This window comes from Rana temporaria, chromosome 3 (genome assembly GCF_905171775.1).
Source record: "Rana temporaria chromosome 3, aRanTem1.1, whole genome shotgun sequence".
NCBI lineage: Eukaryota > Metazoa > Chordata > Amphibia > Anura > Ranidae > Rana > Rana temporaria.
In genome coordinates this window covers 449353829-449377839 of record NC_053491.1, presented here as the reverse complement: position 1 = coordinate 449377839, position 24011 = coordinate 449353829, and the positions used below count along the sequence as shown (strand labels likewise).

Here is a 24011-nt window from a genome sequence, read left to right as displayed (position 1 = left end):
TTGGGCTGCTTGAATGATGAATGTGCTTACTCCATTATGAACGGTATTTTTACCAGAACGAGCGCTCCCGTCTCATAACTTGCTTCTGAGCATGCGCAGGTTTTTTACGTCGTTTTAGCCCCCACACGATAATTTTTTTACAACCCGAAAAACGACATTGTTTAAAACGACGTTAAAAAATGCAGCATGTTCGAATTTTTTTTTGTCGTTTTTCAGAACCTGAAAAATGATGTGTAGCCCATTTGCCCAAATGTGATCATTTTAAATTACATTTTTGAAAAACAACTTTTTTTTCATGCTGAAAAATGATTGTGTGTACGCGGCATGAGTCTCAAGGATGCACTTGGCTTTTTGTTATTGTAGTTAAAGCGGATGTGCCACGGGAAAAATATATTAAAAGCCAGCAGCTACAAATACTGCAGCTGCTGACTTTTAATATAAGGACACTTACCTGTCCTGGAGTCCAGCGGTGATCGCAGCAGATGACGAGCCGATCGCTCGTCACCCTGCTGCTCCCCCCTCCATCCTCGGTGAGGGAACCAGGAAGTGAAGCGCTCCGGCTTCACTGCCCGGTTCCCTACGGCGCATGCGCGAGTCGCGCTGCGCCCGCCGATTGGCTCCCGCTGTGTGCTGGGAGCCGAGTGTTCCCAGCATACAACGGGGGGACGGACGGGAAGGAAGGAAAAAACCCGTCCTTTGCCCGTATCGTAGGGCCGGAAGTGGGTGCAGATACCTGTCTGTAGACAGGTATCTGCACCCCCCTCCCCCCTGAAAGGTGTCAAATGTGACACCGGAGGGGGGGAGGGTTCCGATCAGCGGGACTCCACTTTAGAGTGGAGATCCGCTTTAAAGCGGAGGGCCACACAAAAATGGAACCTCTGCTGTCGGGATTCATCCACAGGTATTTGCACCCACTTCCGGGCATAGATAGCCGCACTATCTGCTGGTATCTATGCCACGTTTGGCACCCACCCACCCTCGCTGTCTTATGGGAAATGCACAGGTCCCAGAAAACAGCAGGGACCATTCAGATCCCACAGCGCAACTTATGCATGCGCAGTAGGGAACCAGGAAGTGAAGCGGCTAGGCTTAATTTCTTGATTCCCTTACCAAAGATGGTTGCGGCAGCATCCGAGAGTCAAATGGTAGATCGGCTTCGGGTGCCGACATCGCGGGCGCGCTGGACAGGTAAGTGTCCTTATTTTAAAAGTCAGCAGTTGCAGTATTTGTAGCTGCGGATTTAAAAAAAAAAATCGGTGGACCTCCACTTTAAAAACAATTCATTCTCATGAACCTAAAACATTGGGCTAGATTCATAAAGACTTACGATGGCGTATCAGTAGATACGCCGTCGTAAGTTCGAATCGGCGCCGTCGTATCTGTAAGCGGTATGCTCAAATTGAGATACACTTCTCTGTTGCTAAGATATGACCGGCGTAAGTCTCCTACGCCATCGTATCTTAGCTGCATATTTACGCTGGCCGCTAGGGGCGTGTACGTGGACTTACGCCGAGAATATGCAAATGATCAAGATATGCCTATTCACGAACGTACGCACGGCCGTCGCATGTAAGATACACTGTTTACGTAAGGCGTTTTCAGGCGTAAAGATAAACCACCAAAAAGATGGCGCAGCCAGTGTTAAGTATGGACGTCGGACAGCCGTTGAATTTCATGTCGTTTGCGTAAGCCGATTCAGAATGGGGCTGGGCGTAGGTTACATTTACGTCGAAAGCAAAGAGTATTTGCGACGTGATACTGAGCATGCGCCATACGATCGGCGCTTCATCTACATGTATGGTAATGAATCGTGAATTCATTACCATACAACACGCCCCCTACCTGCCTATTTTGAATTAGGCGGGGTTACGCCGGGCCATTTGCGCTACGCCGATGTAACTTAGGAGGCAAGTGCTTTGTGAATACAGTACTTGCCTCACTATGTTACGTCGGTGTAGTGCAAATGGGATGCGCTACACCGACCTAAAGATATGCGGCTGTACGTAAATCTAGCTGAAGGTGTTTCAAAAGGTGTGTGTTTTTTTTTTTTAAATGCTTAATAATTTTTTACAGGATGGCTAAATTACAAATATGTGATAATTTAAATTGTGTTTATGTACCCAAATGTGTGCAAAATAAACTGTAAATATAAAAATCACTCTCGCTTTGGTTTCCATCATGTGGTTTTTAATGTTGGTATAAGGGTGTGAATTATTATCCACTTACTTTAAAGTGGAAATTCTGTCATATTTTCATTTTTACATCTATGAAATATTCTGCCCTTGTTGTTTTAACTTTGGATAGTAAAGCATTTGTTTCTCTCAGTAATCATCTTAAACAGCCCACTTCATGTTTCTTGTCTGGTCATTGGCTTAGGACATCATACACAGCTCTTTGACTCGTGAGCGTTTGCCAGGAAGGGAGGGAGTCATATGGGGGCCAATGAGAGTTGCAGCGCTGGAGGTGTACCTCTGTGTAAATCCAGGAAGTGAACAGGCAGAAGCTTCAGCTGCCCACAGTTAAAATGGATGCAGCTAGACTAGTGGAGGGAGATTTCTGCAGCATATTTGGTAAGTACAGAATCGCAGTATATATAAAATAATATGCAAAGTGGTTGGAGGGAAGCTTCAGAATGGCAAAGATGTTTTTATTACAAATTATGTGAGCAGACTGAAGTTCCTCTTTAACTTAGACCAAACATTTTAAAAGCCGAGTTAACTTTTTTTATTTTGCTGAATAGATACAGCTTTCTATTTCTCTTATCATTTGCACTTTTCTGCAATTTTCTCCAGTTCCCCAACATCCTTTTTAAGAACTGGTGTCCAAAACTGAACTGCATATTCCAGATGAGGTCTTACTAATGATTTGTACAGGGGGGCAAAATGATATACTGTATATTTCTCTCTCTGGAGTCCATACCTCTTATTACAAAAAAAACTTTGCTCGCTTTGGAATTTGCAGCTTGGCATTGCATGCTATTATTAAAGTTGTAAAGTCTCATGTTTTATCACCCTAATGCATTAAGGTGACAAACCTTCTATGCTGACCCCAGAGCCCCCCCTTTTATTACCTGAGCTATCCGTTCCAGCAACGTGCACAAGCCCAGCAGTTCCAGTCGCTGTCTCGGGTCCTCACTGGATAGATTGATATCAGTAGGATCCATTGGATCCCGATGATGTCAAATCTAGTGACACGGGAGCTGGGGGTGGGACCGAGTCCCGCTGTCTGTATCAATGGACATAGCAGTGGGACTCTGGAGTGCACCCACCCCCATGAAAAGCAGCTCTTTATGGGGACACCCAATGAAGGGATGGACCCAGGGGCGCCAACGGGGGACCCCAGAAGAGGGTGAGCGGGGTTGCTCTGTGCAAAACCCTTGCATTTTTATTTATATTTTAAAAATAATGTAAACCTTTACAACCCCTTTTAAGCTCATGATCTACCAAAATCCCCAGATCCTTCTTCACTACAGATCCCCCCAGTTGTACTCCCCCTAGTATGTATGACGCATGCATATTCTTGGCCCCCAAATGCATAACTTTACATTTGTCAACATTAAACCTCATTTGCCACTTGGTTGCCCAATTAGACAGAGCAATTGAGGTCGGCTTGTAAATTGGAGACATCCTGTAAGGACATTATTCCACTGCATAGCTTGGTGTCATCTGCAAAGACTGAAATGGTACTTTTAATCCCAGACCCAATATCATTTATAAAGATATTAAAAAGTAAGGGTCCCAACACTGAACTTTGGAGTACTTCACTAATAACCCCCTTAGACCATTTAGAGTAAGAATCATTTTGCCATTCTAGCAAGTCAAATAATGAATGTATAAGATTTTGCAATGAGAATTTGTGTATTTTTTTTTTTCTTCAAGCTTCTTCTTGACCTGCACTCTAATATTTAAGCCAGTCTTCCACCACTGTAGGCTGGGAAGATGATAGATTAGAGATGGTAAAACAATTTTATTCGCAGGAAGATGTTGGTTTAAAATTTTAGTTCTTTGTGAGTACAACCTTACCAAAAAGGGAAATTGCAGCTTCCATCCGGCTGTTTTTAAAAGAAAACCAGAAATGTCAGCTTTTGCAATTTGAAAAGGATCTATTCCACCAGGAAGACTGGGATTGAATCCGGTATTTGTCAGCTGACCTTAGAGATGAGGGAGGAACAGAAGTCTATGAAACCGGAAGTGATGAGGAGTTTGTCATGCTTGGATGAAAATTAGGCTTTATACAGTATGGTAACCTTTACAACACAATTCTCCTTCCAACAATTCTGGTTGTCTGGCTATTTTGCTGGATCACAGAGAGAGATCTACTAGAACCAAGGAAAGATCCAAGCTTTACTCACTGGCAACCAAATCAACTTATCTAACAGTATGCGCTAAAACAGGAGTTTAGTCTGCACACATTAGCAAATACATGCATAAGCCACAGAGCCTCGTCGCGGCACCCTGGTATCTGTGGTCCTATCACTAGCTTATGAGCGACTCCACAATGGTAGCACATGCATTCTGATGGATAGGTGGACTGAAAGGAGTCCACCCCTTCTTAAAGGCACGGGGGCACACTGAACACCCAGCAAATCACACAATGGCTGCAAAGGTGTCAGTGTGTTGCCTGACCAATATAACAGTAATATTACAACAAGAAAATGGTGTCCACTATCCCCACCTATAACTGACCATTGCAGCAAGTAGCATTGGAAGGCAACATATGAGATAAAACAAGACCAAGGAAAGAGCCAAGCTTTACATATTTTGTTGCCACGTCAACCTGACACGCGTTGCGGATTGTCACTTGCCATGTTGCCTGCCACACATTGCGGATTGTCAATTGCTGTGTCACTTTCCTGCTAAGGTGGTCTCTTGCTGTGTCCCAGAGTCAGGCAGCAGAAAGGTGTCATCAGTGAGGGCAGAATTGCAATGCAGGCCAACTCCCTGATTGGCCAGCCATCAGCACACGCGCCCAGCTGCTCACCCGCCCGTCGAGCCTTCCGCCCGCTCTCCAACCAAGCTGCCCGACATGCCCGCAACCTCACCCGCATTCTTGAGGGGCATTTGACACTTTTTTTTTTTTTTAAATCTAGACTGCTTTTGGAATTTTACACTTTGGCTGGTTAAATGCAGCATGGTCCTAGATATGGTGATCTTTCTCTTTTATTTTTTTTTGCCCTAATTCAGGATACACTATATTGTCAAAAGTATTGGGTTGCCTGCCTTTACGCGCATGTGAACTTTAATGGTGTCCCAATCTTTGTCCATAGGGTTAATTATTGAGTTGGCCCACCCTTTGCAGCTATAACAGCTTCAACTCTTCTGGGAAGGCTGTCCACAAGGTTTAGGAGTGTGTCTATGGAAATGTTTGATCATTTTTCCAGAAGCGCATTTGTGAGGTCAAAACACTGATGTTGGACGAGAAGGCCTTGACACGCCTGACGCATGGGGTCCTGCATGGCCTCAAAATGTTGCACTTATCTCTGTGATGTGATCTCTCTACAATAAAGAAACCTTTGGACGATTATCCATGGTGTGCTGGCGAATATGTACACGTGGATGAGAAGAGCTGGCTCAGTCTCTACTCTAATGCACCATAAAGGTGTTCTATCGGGTTGAGGTCAGAACTTCGTGCAGCAAATCAAGTTCCTCCATGCCAAACTCACTCATCCATGTCTTTTATGGACCTTGCTTTTGTGCACTTATCTAAATCATTTGATAGAGGGGGGGTTATGGTATTGGGTTGTTTTTCAGAGGCTGGGCTTGGCCCCCTTAGTTGCAGTGAAGGGAACACTCAAGGCATCGGCATACCAAGACATGTTGGACAATTTCAGTTTGAGGATGGCCCCTTCCTGTTCCAACATGATTGCGTATTCGTGCACAAAGCAAGGATCAGGGTGACTGGTCCCCTTCTTTAGTAGGTGGATCTGCTAGGTTTTGTCCACACTTTTGCTCAGCACAAACTATGTACACACAGTGATGCCACTACTTTTATGAGGTAAAAACTGGGCTTTCAAGGGAATTTGATGCACACAAATGTTTGTTTTTGTATCTAGTGAGGAATATATTAAAATTTTTGTGGTCAAGGTTCAGCTTAAAGGGGTTGTAAAGGTAAAAATGTTTTCCCTAAATAGCTTCCTTTACCTTAGTGCAGTCCTCCTTCACTTACCTCATCCTTCAATTTTTCTTTTAAATGTCCTTATTTCTTCTGAGAAATCCTCACTTCCTGTTCTTCGGTCTGTAACTACACACAGTAATGCGAGGCGTTCTCCCTGGTGTGGAGAAAGCCTCTTGGGGGGGGGAAGCAGGAGTGTCAGGACACCCACTAACACACAACTCCTTTCTCTATCTGCAAAGTAGAGTGTGTCCTAAATTGCCTGCTTACCCCCTCAATAGGCTTTTCACACCAGGGAGAAAGCCTTGCATTACTGTGTGTAGTTACAGACAGAAGAACAGGAAGTGAGGATTTCTCAGAAGAAATAAGGACATTTAGAAGCAAAATTGAAGGAGGTAAGTGAAGGAGGACTACACTAAGGTAAAGGAAGCTATTTAAGGGGAGAGAAAAAAAATTACCTTTAAAAACTGATATTTCATTCTTAAGAGTTAAACACCCTGACATTTCCTTAACTGCTCAGAAGCTTTGCTAAAAAAATAAAAATAAATCTGTATTTTGTTCTGTGCCTACAAACCTGTGCATTTGGCATAGGGTTTCCATTTAACAGATAGTGTGTTGTTTGATGTATATAATGGAGATTACAATGGGAAACCCTGGAATACAAAAAAGGTGAAGGGTAATGGGCCGTACAGACGACCGAACATGTCTGCTGAAACTGGTCTGCGGACCAGTTTCAGCAGACATGTTCGGTCGTGTGTAGGCCCGAGCGTGCAGGATTCCAGCAAACATTTGCCCGCCGGGCCTTTTCCCAGCGGACAAATATTTCTGGACTTGTTTTAAAACAGTCCGCTGGAATCCTGCCCGCTCGGACATGTTCGGTCGTCTGTACAGACCTACCGTACATGTCCGAGCGCCCGCCATCCCTCGCATGCATCGAATGACTTTGACGCATGCGTGGAAGCATTTAACTGGCAGCCCCGCCCACGTCGTCCCGGACATGCCCCGCGTATTGTTTACGCGCGGATTTCTGTACGATGGTTAGTACAGCCATCGTACAGAAATCCCCGGGCAGACATGTACGGTGAAAACGGTCCGGCGGACCGGTTTCATCGTACATGTTTGCCCGTGTGTACGTGGCCTAAGGGGCACCTAAAATTCCCATATAGGCATGAATAGAGTCCAAATAGAGAATATGTTTCACTGTTGGACTATACAAGAAATTTAAGAAGCCAGGAGCTACATATGTAACGTGTCATTGTTGTGACTAACCATGTAAAGCTGGACTTTTGCCAAGTTGTATCTTTTAATTTGGAATATAGTAGGAAGGAGCCAACATATTTGGTCCTACTTAAATTACATAGATCAAAATTCTAACTTTTTATACATGGTTTGAGATCATTCATTTTATATTAATTGAAACCAAAGCGTTAATGATTTCTATAAGTACACAGTTTATTTTGTACCCATTCAGGTAAAAAAAAACAAAAAAACACAAGGGCAGATTTAATGGACTTCTCCAAGTCTTTGTTTCTAGGTACGCCCACACAATTGAATCATATCTGTGTACATCTTTACAACTGAACTTCTCTAAAAAAAAAAAATGTATTAAGCCATTGTAATTATTTTATGATGCTCTCATGAATTGTGATGTAGGTCCAGGTGGGGATATTTTATAAACTACTTGGAAAAAATCCTCATTTTGAAATGGCTTTATTTATTGGCAAAGTTTTTGATGTTGGATCCAAGTTAGCTTGCACGTCAAGTTATCACTTTAATAAATATTGAAATTTCTTAAATTCTGCCTTGTACGAGAAAATTCAGTCAAAATCTTCAGAAAACTTTTACACACCTGTGTGAATTCTCCAGTGTCAAATACGATGTCCAATTTTTAAGAAGCATTTGTCACAATTTAAACATCTAATCGGCTTTTCACCAAAGTGGGGGTAACTTTTTAACTGCATTGCAAATAGACTCTTTTTCGCATATCACAAATATTCTTATTTTTCATGTGTTCCTTTTGATCATATATCACATTCAGAACACAAAAATACCTTCCATTTTGTGTATTGACCTTTGGTGTTCCATAAGATTTGCCTTGTTTGAAAAACACTTGTCGCAATCTGAACATTTATATGGCTTTTCTCCTGTGTGGACCCTCTGATGTCGAGTAAGATTAGACTTTTGTGAGAAGCTCATGTCACATTGAGGGCATGCATATGGCTTCTCTCCGGTGTGGATCATTTGGTGATGTTCAAGATTTGTCTTATTAGAGAAACTCTTGTCACACACACAACATCTAAATGGCTTCTCTCCTGTGTGAATTCTTTGGTGTCGAATAAGATTAGCCTTTTCTGAGAAGCACTTGTCACATTCTAAACATCTAAATGACTTTTCATCTTTGTTATTCTTCTGATCTTTATCAAGACTGAAGCTGCGAGTGAAACATTTAAGCATATTTTCCCCTAAACCAATCTTTTGGTGTTTAACAAGATGTTGCTTTTGTGAGAAGCATTGGTTACATTCTGAACATTTAAATGGCTTTTCACCTGTGTGAATCTTATGGTGCTGCGTAAGATTAGATTTTCGTAAGAAGCATTTGTCACATTCCGAACATTTAAATGGCTTCTCTCCTGTGTGAGTATTCTGGTGTGCAACAAGACTAAGTTTATGAGAGAAGCTTTTGTCACATTGTAAACATTTAAAAGGTTTCTCTCCGGTGTGAATTCTCTGATGAACGATTAGCGTTTTCTTTCTTGAAAAAGACAGAAAACATTCAGAGCAGGAAAATGGTTTTTCTCCTGTGTGAATCTTCTTGTGCTGAGTAAGAGCAATCTTTTGTGAAAAGCACTTGTCACATTCTGAACATTTAAATGGTTTCTCCCCAGTGTGAATTCTCTTGTGATCTCTGAGGCTTGATCTCAACGTAAAACATTTCCGGCACTCAGAGCACTGATATGGCCTCTCTCTTACTTGACTCATTGTTTTCATAAAAATCTGTGTTCACAGCAGGAAATTCTGTTTCTCAGCAGGAGATGGATGTCAACTTGTTAATTCACCTACATGGGAAATAACGATAAAATGTTTATACGGAGTCTTGATATTAACGGATTAAGATTCTTACAATGTATAGACATATGCATTTTTAATACTACATTTTCCCCATCCAATGTTCCCCCCCCCCCAATATGGTGACATACAACTGTTTTCATGTAGTAAGGACTAGTGATGAAACATTAGACCTTCATAACCACTAGACAATACATTCAGATCTTATCTATCACAAAACCTACTTGTCAAACCAAAATCCCTAGTAACTTTCACAGATGAGACTGAGAGTTTTGTTCTATCATCTGTAAAATCTAACAAAAGGTTACCTATTTTGATAAAATGCATTGGTATAAATAGGAAAGGTAAAGTTACATTGATTTTTTGCAATTATATTTTAAGAATTCAGTGGCTTAAAATTTCTTATAAATGTTTGGCAAGAACTTTCCAACCTTGACTTGTACCACAAAATAATTTTTTTTTTTTTAGCCAAGAACATGGCATTATGTTATATTAACCACTTGCCGTCGCCGCACCGTCATATTACGTCCACAAGGTGGCTCTCCTAGGCGAGACCACGTAAATGGACGTCCTGCCTTTTAGCCGCCACTAGGGGCGCACGCGCGCCGCCGGAGGCGCGCGCGCTCGCCCCCGACTCCCGTGCGTGTGCCCGGCGGGCGCGATCGCCGCCGGGCACACGCGATCGCTCGGTACAGAGCAGGGAACGGGAGCTGTGTGTGTAAACACACAGCTCTCGTTCCTGTCAGCAGGGGAAATGCTGATTTTCTGTTCATACAATGTATGAACAGAAGATCAGTGTTTCCCCTAGTGAGGCCACCCCCCCCCCACAGTAAGAACACACCCAGGCATACTTAACCCCTTCCCAGCCCCCTAGTGTTAACCCCTTCACTGCCAGTGGCATTTTTATAGTAATCTAATGCATTTTTATAGCACTGATCGCTATAAAAATGCCAATGGTCCCAAAAATGTGTCAAAAATGTCCGAAGTGTCCGCCATAATGTCGCAATACCGAAAAAAAAAAATCGCTGATCGCCGCCATTACTAGTAAAAAAAAATATTAATAAAAATGCCATAAAAATACCCCCTATTTTGTAAACGCTATAACTTTTGCGCAAACCAATCAATAAACGCTTATTGCGATTTTTTTTTTATGAAAAATATGTAGAAGAATACGTATCGGCCTAAACTGAGGAAAAAAAATGTTTTTTTATATATTTTTGGGGGATATTTATTACAGCAAAAAGTAAAAAATATTAATTTTTTTCAAAATTGTCGTTCTATTTTTGTTTATAGCGCAAAAAATCAAAAACGCAGAGGTGATCAAATACCACCAAAAGAAAGCTCTATTTGTGGGAAAAAAAAGAAGGCCAATTTTGTTTGGGAGCCACGTCGCACGACCGCGCAATTGTCTGTTAAAGCGACGCAGTCCCGAATCGCAAAAAGTACTCTGGTCTTTGGGCAGCAATATGGTCCGGGGGGTAAGTGGTTAACCTGATTATTGTAGTAATTACTCATTTGATGCTAGAATGCCAGCAACAAAATCAATGTGGATTTTGAACAAAGTTTAAAATTCAACGTAGAAAACAATTAATCATCAGTAAAAGTAAACCACAAATGTTGAAGTCAATATAAAATTGATAAAATGTGAAAAAAATGAATAAAACATCCAAGCTTTAATACATTTTACCAAGAAAAAAAAATTAAAATGTTAACACAAATGTACAGTCAAAATGTATGTATGACTTTTATGTTGTAGTATAGAGTTGTCTCAACATCACCTTTTTCTCCCGACTTGCTTGTAATTCTTGTAAATGATTGAGCTCTGCCTCATCTTTAAAGCAGGGGTTCACCCTAAAAACAAATTTCTAACATTACATCCAGCTCACTACTGACATTGTCAGTATGTAGATTTTATTTTTTTTCGCTGTACATACCTTGTAAAGCTATTTTCTTAGCCGGCTTCCGGGTAGTGAATCCCACGGGAGTGGGAGTTCCTATGCTGCAGTTAGTGATTGACATGATGACAAACACTACCCCCCCGGTCGCATAAGGAGCGTCACGAGTTGCCGAAAGAAGCCGAACGTCGAGTTGGCGCTATACGGCGCCTGCGCACCGACGTTCGGCTTCTTTCGGCAACTCGTGACGCTCCTTATGCGACGGGGGGGGGTAGTGTTTGTCATCATGTCAATCACTAACTGCGGCATCTGAACGCCCACTCCCGCAGGATTCACTACCCGAAACCGGCTAAGAAAATAGCTTTACAAGGTATGTACAGCAAAAAAAAAAAAAATCTGCATACTGACAATGTCAGTAGTGAGCTGGATGTAATGTTAGAAATTTGTTTTTAGGGTGAACCCCCGCTTTAAATACGAGTACCCATCCCTCACCAACCAAAAATATAAGAATTCAGGTTCTCCACCTTTAACTTAATTACTCTTGTGACTTTCACAGTAGGAGATAAAAAGTTTTTACAAAGAGTCTTGATATTAACGGATTGAAATAAGAATTCAGATCCACTTATCCATGTGCTACAAAATCAACCTTTAAAACCAAAGTCACTGATTCAGAGACTAAATTAAAATTTTGTTCCGTCATTGGAAAAATTTAACATATCTCTATTTGGTAAAATGCATTGATGTCAATAGGAAGGGTAAAGTTTTGTTGACTTTGGAGTTATCTTTTAAGAATGCAATGGGCTTAAAATGGCTCCTGGTGGCTTGGAAGGAACTTTCCAACCTTAAAGGGGTTGTAAAGACAAAAATATTTTCCTCTTAAATTAAAATCTGACAGTAGCTGATAAAGTAAAAAGTAATGTTTTGAATTATAACTAGTTTGATACCTGTTGAAATTGAGCTGTTTTATTCACCTCCAGCACTCCTGAATTGTTATTCTCACTGACTTCCTGGTTTGCGGTGCGCATTCATTCTTGCTACATCATGGCCTAATGGGAACTACAGTTCCCATTAGGCTTAGCCTCCATGCCTGTGAGGGATAAGAGAGCATCTTCACGCAGGGCTGTAGTCATAAGGAGGGGGTAAGCACATTCTGCTGTCCACCATGCAAAACGGCTCAGATGCTGGTAGAAAGCAAGAAGAGGAGAGACAGGAAATGGTATTTTCAAACCTGGATTACTGTATTTGAGGACAAAATGAAAAAACGAGGTAAGCGATTATTTAAATGCTCTTGCTTACAGCAATCAATTGATCTAATAAAAAACGAACCTTTAGTGTTCTTTTAACTTGTTCTTGCGCCACAAATTTTTATTTATTTTTTACCCACGAACATGGCATTATGTTACATTAGCCTGATTATTGCCCAATTATTGTAATAATTACCCATTTGTTTAAAGAGTGTCGGCAACAAAATCGGACAATGAATTTTTAACAAAGTTTAAAATTCAACATAACAATTAAAAACGTCAACAAAAACAACCACAAATGTTAGTCAATTTAAGAGTGATAAAAAATATAATATATATTTATATATAAAAAAATTAAAACCTCCAGACTAATACATTTGACCAAGAAAAAAAAAATTCCAACACAAATGTACACACACAAACCTTTTTAATGGTGTAGTATAGAGATGTCTCAGCAGCACCTTGTTCTCCTGACCTGCTTGTAATTGTTACTGATTGAGCTCTGCCTTACATAAATACAAGTAACCATCACTCACCAACATAAGGTGTCTTTGGATTTGCTAATGGTTTTAATCTACGTAACAAAAGATAGGTTTTCAAAAACCTTAGTGCCAGTTTGGCATTTGTTTTTACCATCCCAGTCATTAACGTATCAATACTGGGAGGGATAGAACAGAAAAGAACCACATCTTCAAACTGAAAGAGAACTCACTCGATACCAAATGAGATGGCCATTTCCATCAATATTGACATTTGTGTCAACAGACACTTTGTGGTATTTAGCAAAATCGTGCTAATAGTTTTCCCTGTACATAGCTTAAAAAAATAAAAAAATTATATACTGTGGAAATCTGAAATCCATCTGAAGGGCTCCTTTGCTGTGCCTTCATATCAGCATTAATCGAACACAAATATTTTGATAGATATATATATATATATATATATATATATATATACACACACACACACACACACACACACACACACACACACACATACATGTATTTATCGGCGTATACCGCGCACTTTTTTGCCCTGAAAATCAGGGCAAAATCGTGGGTGCGCGGTATACACCGATACCCGCTTTCCCGTGCCGAGTTTGAATACTGCGCCGGCATATACCGAGCGCAGTACACTCGTGTATCATCGGCCAGTCCCGGCTCCTCTCGCGTGGACGTACAGGACGTCAGCGAGAGTTGCCGAGCCTGCCCGACGATACACGAGTGTACTGCGCTCGGTATATGTCGGCGCAGTATTCAAACTCGACGCGGGAAACAAGCGGCGAGGACGCCGCAGAAGGACGCCGGACCCGACGAAGAGGACACCGAAAAGCCGCAGACGGACGCCGGACCCGACGAGGCTGCGCAAGACACCAATACTGTAAGTACAAAAAAAAATCCTTTTTCCACAGGAATTGGGGCAACTTAGCGCTATACCCCGATAAATACGGTGTATGTGTATGTGTATGTGTATATATATATATATATATATATATATATATATATATATATATATATATATATATATATATATATATATATATATATATATATATATATATATATACACATACATATACATACATACACACACACACACACACACACACACACACACACACACACACACTTCCTCTTTCACAGCTGGCTGCACCTCTAGAGCACTATATACATCTTTAACCCATTGAACTTGTTCAAAACCCATTCAAGCCTGAACTGAACTTTCCAGGGTCCAAGCTACCCCCAACCACTGGATTTTATTATCATAATCACCTTTACCTATATGTTTTCTACCTATCCGTCTCTCTCCAAGCACCACTATACCTCCCCCCTCTCTTCTCGTTATACATAAACTTTATGCTCCCGTCTCAGTCTGGGTCTGAATGGAGCTTTCACCACTGGGACATTATGCATTGAATGACACACAATAAGTGCTTGTTTTTTCTCTGTACATTGCTGCACAACATATACATGTCTTTTTTAAATAACCAGTAATATGTAGATTGGCAAAAGACTGAAATTAATCCTCAATTAAATGGCCTGATATAAAGCATGGATGAGATGTAGGCTTTATGATACCTAGGGATCTTTATATTGAAAGGCAGAGGCTATTGCTGACTTTTTAAAAACATATGTTGTCTAGCTATTAAACACTTGTTTAGTGCAGTGTTTCTCAACCTTTTTCCAGTCGGGGCACCCTTAAAAAGTATTTTCAGTCTTGAGGCACCCCAGTCCAAGGCTTTGTTCACATTACGGTGTGTCGCATAACACGCGCAAAATCGCGCTCATTCCTGACACACAGACACATGCTCTGCTCTTTAGGGGGTACTATTAATTCTTAATGGTACCCCCACACATTGGAAAATGTGGGGTGCTTTTGCTGCAGTACAATTAAAAAAAAAAAAGTTGGGGACTTGTTTCCCTGCATTTTTGTGGGTACAGAAGCCCATTGAAATGAATGGGCTGCCCTACATGCAGCTACACAGATGTGAACCAAGGGCTTGTTCACATGTCATAGGGGCGGTAAAACCACATGGTTGAGCTGTTTTTACCACCTCCAACTTCTCCACCTTTAGCTGCAAAGGCAGCAGCTGAGGGTGTTCACATGCTGTGTCTGCAACTGGAGGTATACCCAGGGTGAATGGGGCTGCACTGCAATTACCCCGCAACTGTGTGCATTTCACAGTTGCGATGTAGTGATGCTGCATTTACAGGCTTAAAACAGGTGGTAAAGAGGCAACGTAATGCCTCTTTACCGCCTGTCAAATGCCTCTGAAAAGCAATCTGTGCATGAATTGCTTTTCAGAGGAGCAGCAGTCCTTGCTGCTATCAAACAAGCCCTACAAAAACCATTATGATGGTACAGCAATGGGGGGGGGGGGTCAGGATTAAAAACAACATACACATGCTCACACACACACACATACAGACAGACACTCACACGCACACACACGTATAAAGCCATTTTAAAATGAATCTAGCTTCTAGCTCAGTACCTTTCCAGATTCCTTTTCAGCCAGGTACAGCACTCTAGGGGGAAGCAGAGAGCACAGCACACTCCTCTGCACTTTACTTTCACTTTTGAAGCTGACAGAGCTTCTCACAGTTCGGCAGGAGAGCAGGCTCATCTGACAGCCTTCTCTCCACTGACCCCGCGACACACCTGAGAACCTCTGACGACACACTGGTTGAGAAAGGCTGCTTAAGGCTGGGTTCACACTTGTCCTACAAACGGTCCTACATTGGGAGCCTCATGTAGCATGACGTGTGAAATCAATGTTTCCCTATGAGAGCCGTCTTAACTGGTCCTACACAAGTCGGTCCGACTTTGAAAATGCTCCCTGTACTACTTTTGGTCCTACATTGATCCTACTTCAACCCATTGAATATCATTGAAGTCGGACCAAAGTAGTATCCTGTTCATGAAAGTAGGATGGATGTAGGACCAATGTAGGATAAAAGTAGGACCAATGTAGCAGAGCAAAGTAGGATGAAAGTAGTGTAGTAATGTGAACCCAGCCTTATTGTATTGTGTATCTAAAGCCTCGTACACACGATCAGATTTTTTGCAGATAAAGCGTAGGACTTTTGTCCGAAGGGCATTGGCCAGGAATTTGTCTTGCATATTTAGCGCCCTACTTCTGTTGAGTAGGCACTATTTTGTAAAAGGAAGATCGTAATAGATACCTGGAATGGTGTAGTATAGTAATGCCTCTGCAGCACCTTTTTCTCCTGATCTCTGCCTCCTCTTAAATACAATTCACCACCACTTCAACATAATGTGGCTTTAAGCCCACCATAGATGGTTCAAAAAATGTATGGGCAGGCTGAATGTACCCAAATTGAATGATCAATTAACTTGTGTTCAACCAGCCTGCCAGGGTTTATATGCAATTATTGTTAGAGACCGTTATAGCCGCTAGCAATAATCACTGTGTTCTGGTGCAAGTGAACACACAAGGAGAGAGGCACCTCTGGGTGCAGTAGTTTTTTTACAAAAGTTTTAACCACTTAAGGACCGCCTCCTGCACATATACGTCGGCAGAATGGCACAAGCACGTACAGGTACGTCCTGTACTAGTACCCAGCCGTGGGTCACAGGCGCACTCCCGCGACCCGGTCCGAAGCTGCGGGACTCGCGGACCAGATCGCCGCTGGAGTCCCGCGATCGGTCCCCGGAGCTGAAGAACGGGGAGAGCCGAAATGTAGGACTCCAGAGTTGTTGCGCCTCCACTTGTCTTATTGTTTGTTTACGGAAACCACGAGTTATGCCGCGTACACACACGACCATTTTTTTCATGATGAGAAAAATCCAATTTTTTAAATTGGTCATTAAAAACGATTGTGTGCAGGCTCCAGAGCACTTTTCTCAACGAGAAAAATGACCATTAAAAATTTAGAACCTGCTTTATTTTTTCTCTGCGTTTTTCACGTTGTGAAAAACATCGTGTGTAGGCTTTAACAACGGGGAAAAAAACGTGCATGCTCAGAAGCAAGTTATGAGAAGGGAAATTTGCATAATCAGCCCAAAGGGCGGCGCCATTCGAATGGAACTTCCCCTTTATAGAGCCGTCGTACGTGTTGTACGTCACCGCACAATTTTTTTTCCCCACGATCGTGGGTATGCAAGTCAGGCTTGACAAGAATCACGTCAAGAAAAACTTTGTTTATTACATGACATTAAAAACAGTCGTGTGTACGCGGCATGAGTCTGCAATAATGGGTCTCACATTCACCAAGGGTGATGGAATTCCTAAGAGTCCTTTGTGTGAAAAGTAGTACATGCTGAGGAGCCTTGCAGCTTAACCTTGGCTGGAAAACGCACCAAAAATCGCAGAGATTACCATGAGATGGGATACCAATCATATATACACACACACACACACACACACTCTATCGGATCATGGGTGAAAAGTGAATACACAACTACCTATAAGTAACGAGTAATGGAAAGTATATGGTTTATTCGCTGCTATGCTGTGTATCAGTATCCTGCTGTTTGTATAGTAATCTAGAGAGTTTCTTAACAAATGAGCAAAGATAACATTCCTCTGGGTTTGTAAAGTTAGCAAAATGAAAAAGAAAAAACATCAGCAAAAGAAATGAACCCAAGAGCACTCACCTCTTTCTATAGTAGTATCAGCGTAGCTGGTGCAGAGCATACTGTGAGCCTGACTGTGCAGCTAAAAAGTGTTTGGACGTAACCTATTTATAAGGAGCTGTGTAAAGGTATCCACCCATCTCGACCAGGTGTATAAATCATTAGAGAGGAGTGTTTTATAGGGTGGTGATCGTCCTACCCATTAGAATAAATGAAGCAGAGCAAATCTTTGCTCATTTGTCAAAGAACTTCTCTCTAAATTAGAGATATGAAGGCTCGGAAAAAAACTGAAAAATTCGGAAAAAAATCTGTTTTTTTTTCTGAAGGCTTTTTTTTTTTTTTTTTTTCAAAAAATTTTAAAAATTTTAAAAAGCAAAAAAAATTTGGAATATTTTATTTTAACATGATGAATAAAATATTTTAAGACAGGGTCTTCAAAAATTTTCCAAATCATTTCTAAAAAAAAAAATGTATATCAGATTATTCTAATTTATGAGTGAGGACAAGCAAGTCCTAGGTAACAAACTGAACCCTCCAATGCAAGAACAGTATGCATTTTTCCTTTAGGAGGTGCTGTGCTGCTATTGTAACAAGAAAAAGGTTTCAGTTTTGCTTTTGCATGTTAGTGGGTGTGTTTGGTTTGTTCTGTCCTCTTCACTAGGCCTCAAAAGCATTGGAAGAAAATACAGAGCAACAAAAAGGACCTGGAAGTATATACTTAATTAAAAAAGGTAAGAGTTTACATTTATCTGATTCTGAATCCATAAAACAATCATTTAGCTACATTAGTTCAGGGCTCGACAAACCCGGGCACCAGGTCGCAATTGCGACTAGAATTAGCGACCTGGCGCCTGGGGAGGCACAGCTGGGGTAACCTGTCTCCGTGCGTTCGCATCGGCCACGCCGGCCGGTAATTGAGGCCGCTGCTTTGCGGCCTTCTGCAGGCCTATGCTTCTTTCTGGAATCTGGCGCACTCTTGTGGTGGCCATTGGTATTACAACACAACCAGCAATGCTAATGGTACTTCCCTGACTGTTTTCATTGCCCAACAATCTTCTTCTCTTAGAACCCCCAAACATTATATATATTTTTTTATTCTAACACCATAGAGAATAAAATGGTGGTCGTTGCAATACTTTCTGTCACACCATATTTGCGCAACAGTCTTACAAGCGCACTTTTTTGGGAAAAAATACACTTTTTTTAATAAAAAAAAATAAGACAGCAGTAAAGTTAGCCCAATTTTTTTTTTTAATATTGTGAAAGGTTATTTTTACGCTGAGTAAATTGATACCCAACATGTCACGCTTCAAAATTGCGTCCACTCATGGAATGGTGACCAACTTTTACCCTTTAAAATCTTCATAGGCGACATTTAAAAAATTCTACAGGTTGCATGTTTTGAGTTACAAAGGAGGTCTAGAGCTAGAATTCTTGCTCTCGCTCTACCAATCACAGCAATACCTCACATGTCTGGTTTGAACACCGCTTTCATATGCGGGCGCTACTCACGTATGCGTTCGCTTCTGCACGCAAGCTCGACGGGACAGGGCACGTTCCTGGCTCCTAACATTTTTAGATGGCTCCTAGATTCCAAGCAAATTTGTCAAGCCCTGCATGGGCTAGCACAAAGGTACTTTAAATAAATAAACGTAGGGAGGGGTGGTGGCGCTGCCCTACCTAAAACTGAACCAAGCTAGGTTGTGAACAGTGACCCAAAGGGGTATAAGGTAACGTGTAGTGATCTAATGGTCAATACAATAGGTGAAAACAGACCTGTGTTTCAACCAAATGGTATAGTGATAATAACAAACTATAATATCACTTGTAGGCTGTAAAAGTAGCCTGTGGAGGCTCCACTGTGTTATAAAAGTGAATAGTACTAATAAAATAAATACATATGACAAAAAAAGGAATACATGTGACAAAAAAGGAAATACATGTGACAAAAAGGAAGATTATGGTGCTTGTATACAAAATAAATAAATAAATAAATGTATATAGTGCAGCAAAAATAGTCCAACAATTTGTATGCAGTGAAAAAAACTTTTTGCAACGAAAGTGTCTATAAGTAGATGAGTGCAAAAATCATATGAGAAAGGCCATCCAAGGGGTGGTGAGGTCCGTGCTGTTAGAGGTGCACCTATAAAGGTGAGTGCTCTGGTATACAATAGTGGAACTTGCACGCAGTGGTCACGGTGCTCCCCCTTCTGGGTCCCCACTTACCAGAGGCACTAACCCCTGCAGGGGTAAAGTGCAAGTAGTCAGCCTCGGACGGCTCAGTGATCTCCCGTGGTTCCTCAGCTAGGCTTGGGACCTCCTAGGTATGATTTTGGTGTTTATCCGGATCCAAGGGAAATGGTTGTTTAAAGATCAGCAGCCCTCCGGAGAAACAAACACACTGACATAGCGTGGTATGTTGGAACAGGTGCTTAGTTTATTAGCACTCACGGTAGCATGCAGGGTACATCAAAAAATGTAGTAGGAGAGTAAACATAAAAACAAGATAGAGCGGGGGTAATTGCTCTATGCAAAAATTGAATTAAATTAAAATAAAAAAATTAAAAACAAGAAATATATGTGGAGCAGCTAACAGCCTGTTAGCATGGCTCCGTCGCTGCACTGGGTAGACCAGGAAGTATCGGCAATAGCCTGGGACCGGCGTGCGTTCCACTGACACTCAAGCTGGAAACCGGAAGTGCGTGCGTGTATCCGCTTTACGCGCGTTTCGTCATATTACGTCTTCAGAAGCGGGTGCACGCATACAGCAGGAGGTAACCTATATAGTAGGTTTCAATATGCAAACCCCACCCACTAACGGCGGTAGCCAATCATATTTTTCATACGGGGTTCCCATCGAATCCAATCTAGAGAGGGTATAACCTTGGGCTTATCCTGTTTGCATATTTCCACCTTATCATCCTGATTGTGACCGTAATGTAGTATAGACATACTGTCCGCAGTGTTTGCACGGATCGGCCACCATTACTATAATCAATATAAATCAATGTGCATAAATAGGCAACCTAATCTGCTAATTGCGCCATAAACTGGCGATCATGTACAGATATGAAAAAACAAATATATGGAGCATAATAAAGTAAAATAAGAGGAGCATAATAAAGTAAAATAAGATAATTAGAGTATTATATCGCTATATAGAGTGTCCATCTTACAGCTGATGTGCATTAGGGACAAAAGCATTTGGCATAAGGCTAACTAACATAAGCTCTTATTTAGAGGACGGGATCCATCCCGGTCATGGGTAGCCCAGCCCATAGGAGGTAATAGGTGTGTACAATACACCATAATACCAGCGCAAATAATTGTATATGCCTATTAAGGAGAGTAGTACAACTAACCATCTGAAGATACATAAGTGAGAGGCATGAGGAAGTGAAGGCATTAAATGGAGATAACCATAAAGAAAAGAGTTGATGGCTCTAGGTTGGTAATACTTGTAATTAAGTGTGTGTAAGTTGGCTTCATTTAAATAAGGGCTATAATTCAGGGCCTTCTTACATAAATGTTGTAAAGTTACATATGAACTATAAGAAATATATATATAAAAACAACTACGCATAATGAAAGGGTAAAAAATATATATAAAAAATTAAAAGATGTTTGTAGGGTAGGGGTATATTAACTACATGTAAGGTCGGTGGTCGTCAGTTATCTGGGGTGTATCGACTAACACTCCAGGTAAGGACGAACTAACGTTAGATATATGGAACACATACCTCGGCAGACCCTGGCTAGTGGCATGTCCTGCCCTGCCACAGGTATGTGAAGTAGGACCCAGTATGGGTAGAGAGGAGATTGTAAATAAGTATGGGGAGTCAGGGATTAGTAATGCATACCCTCTTAGAGGGGAGTGGGTGTTAACCTTGGAGGCATTGGTGTATGGAAATACCAATATGGCATTGGAAACATTGGTGTATGGAAATACCAATATGGTTAACCTAAAGGTCAAGTTCAGGGGTTAGCCAGGAAGCAATTTAGATCAATGTCCTTATTTAACCCGTGAGGTGCCAGTGATCCCAGACGGTAGATCCAGCTGGTTTCATTCTGGGAAATGGCTGTGGTTTTATTGCCACCCCTCCAATTGTCTTTTACGAGATCTATGCCATAAAAGATCAGGCCGCTGGGGTCTTGGTGGTGGACCTCTTTAAAATGGCGTGAAAGATAATGTTTGTCATATCCTGTTTTTATCCTATTTATATGTTCACGAATTCTCACTTTGAGGGGTCTGGTTGTTCTTCCCACGTATTGTAGGTGGCAGGGGCATTCGATAATATACGTTACATGGGTGGTACTGCAGGTGATGAGTTCTCTTATTTTGTATTCTTTAAAGTCAGTTCTTGACTTAAAGCTCATTTTTCGTCTTGGTTGTTTTTTACTGACCCTGCAGGGCAAACATTTCTGGCATTTATAAAAGCCCTTAAGTTCGGGGCATATGCTAACTGATCGTGGTGGGTCTACAACATTGTGCACAAGGTGGTGACGGAGGGAGGGAGCACGCCTGTAGATGAAATTGGGTTTTTTCCCTAGTATTTTGGTGAGGGCGTGGTCTTCTTGTAGGATCGGCCAGTACTTTTTGATTATATGCTCAAGATCCTTATATTGAGAGTTAAAACCTGTAATGAATGCCACATCTGACTTATTTTGCTTGTTCTTTTTCTTAGGTGCCAGCATGTTGTTCCTGTTCATATTTAGAACTTCTTCCTTCAATTTTATCAGGTTTTGCTCTTTGTACCCTTTTTCCTTGAATCGATCAATGATTATATCAGCTTGTGTTTTATAGTCGGCAATTGAACTACAGTTTCTCCGCAATCTCATCATTTGTCCTTTGGGTATATTGGACTTCCACCTGGGATGGTGGCAACTGGCTGATGGGATGTAACCATTGCGGTCCGTTGATTTAAAGTACGTTCTTGTCTGTAGTATTGGGCCGTCTTTAAAAATCTGAAGGTCAAGGAAATCTATACATTCTCTATCACATTTTCCTGTGAAGGTAAGGCCATATCTGTTGGAATTAAGCTCTTCTAAGAATTTCTGGAAGCTGTCCGCCGTCCCGTCCCATAGGATGATAATGTCATCGATGTAACGCCGGTATAGCTTGATATGGGAGATGTTTCTGTTGTAAACGTATTCTTCTTCCCAACAGTCCATCAATAGGTTAGCAACGCTAGGGGCATAGCGTGCCCCCATCGCCACGCCCCTAGTTTGGACATAGTAGCTTTTTTTATACCAGAAATAGTTACATTTCATGGCCATTTCCAACCCTTCTATGATGAAGTTGATCTGTTGCTGTTTGAGCCTAGTGTTCTGATGTAACGCTTTCTCCACCCCCATAATGCCATCTTTCTGTGATATACTGGTATACAGTGAATTGACATCGATGGTGGCTAATAGTAGATCTTGTACTTCACCAATATGTTGCAGTTCGTTAATAAGTTGCAGACTGTCACGAAGGTGTGATTTTCCCTCTTTAACAACAGGTTGTAAATATGTATCCAGATATTCTCCCAAACGGGAAAAGATGGAATTGATCCCGCTTATAATAGGGCGGCCTGGGGGTTTATGTAGTCTCTTATGGATCTTAGGGGTATAATAGATCACTGGTGTTTTTGTAGAATTAGACACCAGATACTCTGCCTCCTTCTTATTGAGTATCTACTTTTACAGCCTACAAGTGATATTATAGTTTGTTATTATCACTATACCATTTGGTTGAAACACAGGTCTGTTTTCACCTATTGTATTGACCATTAGATCACTACACGTTACCTTATACCCCTTTGGGTCACTGTTCACAACCTAGCTTGGTTCAGTTTTAGGTAGGGCAGCGCCACCACCCCTCCCTACGTTTATCCATTCTTACTATCCAATACGGGGATTTGTTTTTGGGGGGCTGCAGCCTGACTATTGATTATTTGATTATTTCATTTACCGTTTTTTCCCGGATTTGATCAGACATGCGTTTAGTACCTTACTAATCTACTGCCATTCGTATTAGCCTTGTCAGGACCTAAGCGCGGACTAACCCTTTCTTTATATTATTTCTCACACCTTTTGGTGTGTGCCTTCTGCTGCTATGGATCTTTTTGGCTACATGACCAGTAGAAATATAGACATTGGGGGCATCTTTAGCCAAGATGGTATCACTAACAGACAGGATATGCAGGGGCTAGTCAAACAGCTGAGACATACCATGGAGAAACAACTCAGAGTATGGTGGGATGTCGCCACCTTAGAGACTTATATTAAGGAAAAGATGACCCCCAGGAGATTACGATGGGATGTACATCCCAATGATAATGTTGATGATGCAGAACTCATGAATGAGTGGTACCATTTTTTCAATACATGTGAAAATGAGCTCCTACATAAAATAGTTAAAAGGAGGAAATTTAAACTTAAGGCAATAGAACAAAGCATAAAAGAAATTCAAAATCTATTACTACCATTTGCAAACCAGCAAGATTATAAAGATAAAACTAAAGAATTGCAGGATGTGATTAAAAAATACGATACCGATATACAGATTAAAAAACAAAAGAAATTTAAAAGAGACGCTCTAGATTATAAAAAT

The 24011-nt window shown here is 41.3% G+C and overlaps 1 protein-coding gene across 1 annotated transcript; it reads right to left on the bottom strand.

Moving 5' to 3' along the window:
* Positions 1-7256: 7256 nt before the first annotated feature.
* Positions 7257-17530, bottom strand: LOC120933406 (gastrula zinc finger protein XlCGF7.1-like). The gene is made up of 2 exons (XM_040346618.1): positions 17438-17530; positions 7257-9167 (listed from the first exon to the last, which is right to left on the bottom strand). The coding sequence occupies exon 2, from the start codon at positions 9097-9099 to the stop codon at positions 8146-8148; it is 954 nt and encodes a 317-aa protein (XP_040202552.1). The 5' UTR covers positions 9100-9167; positions 17438-17530; the 3' UTR covers positions 7257-8145.
* Positions 17531-24011: the final 6481 nt, after the last annotated feature.

What these genes read in the sequence shown, in the direction of transcription:
- LOC120933406 (XM_040346618.1), bottom strand. Translation starts at nt 9,099, where the DNA reads ATGAAAACAATGAGTCAAGTAAGAGAGAGGCCATATCAGTGCTCTGAG.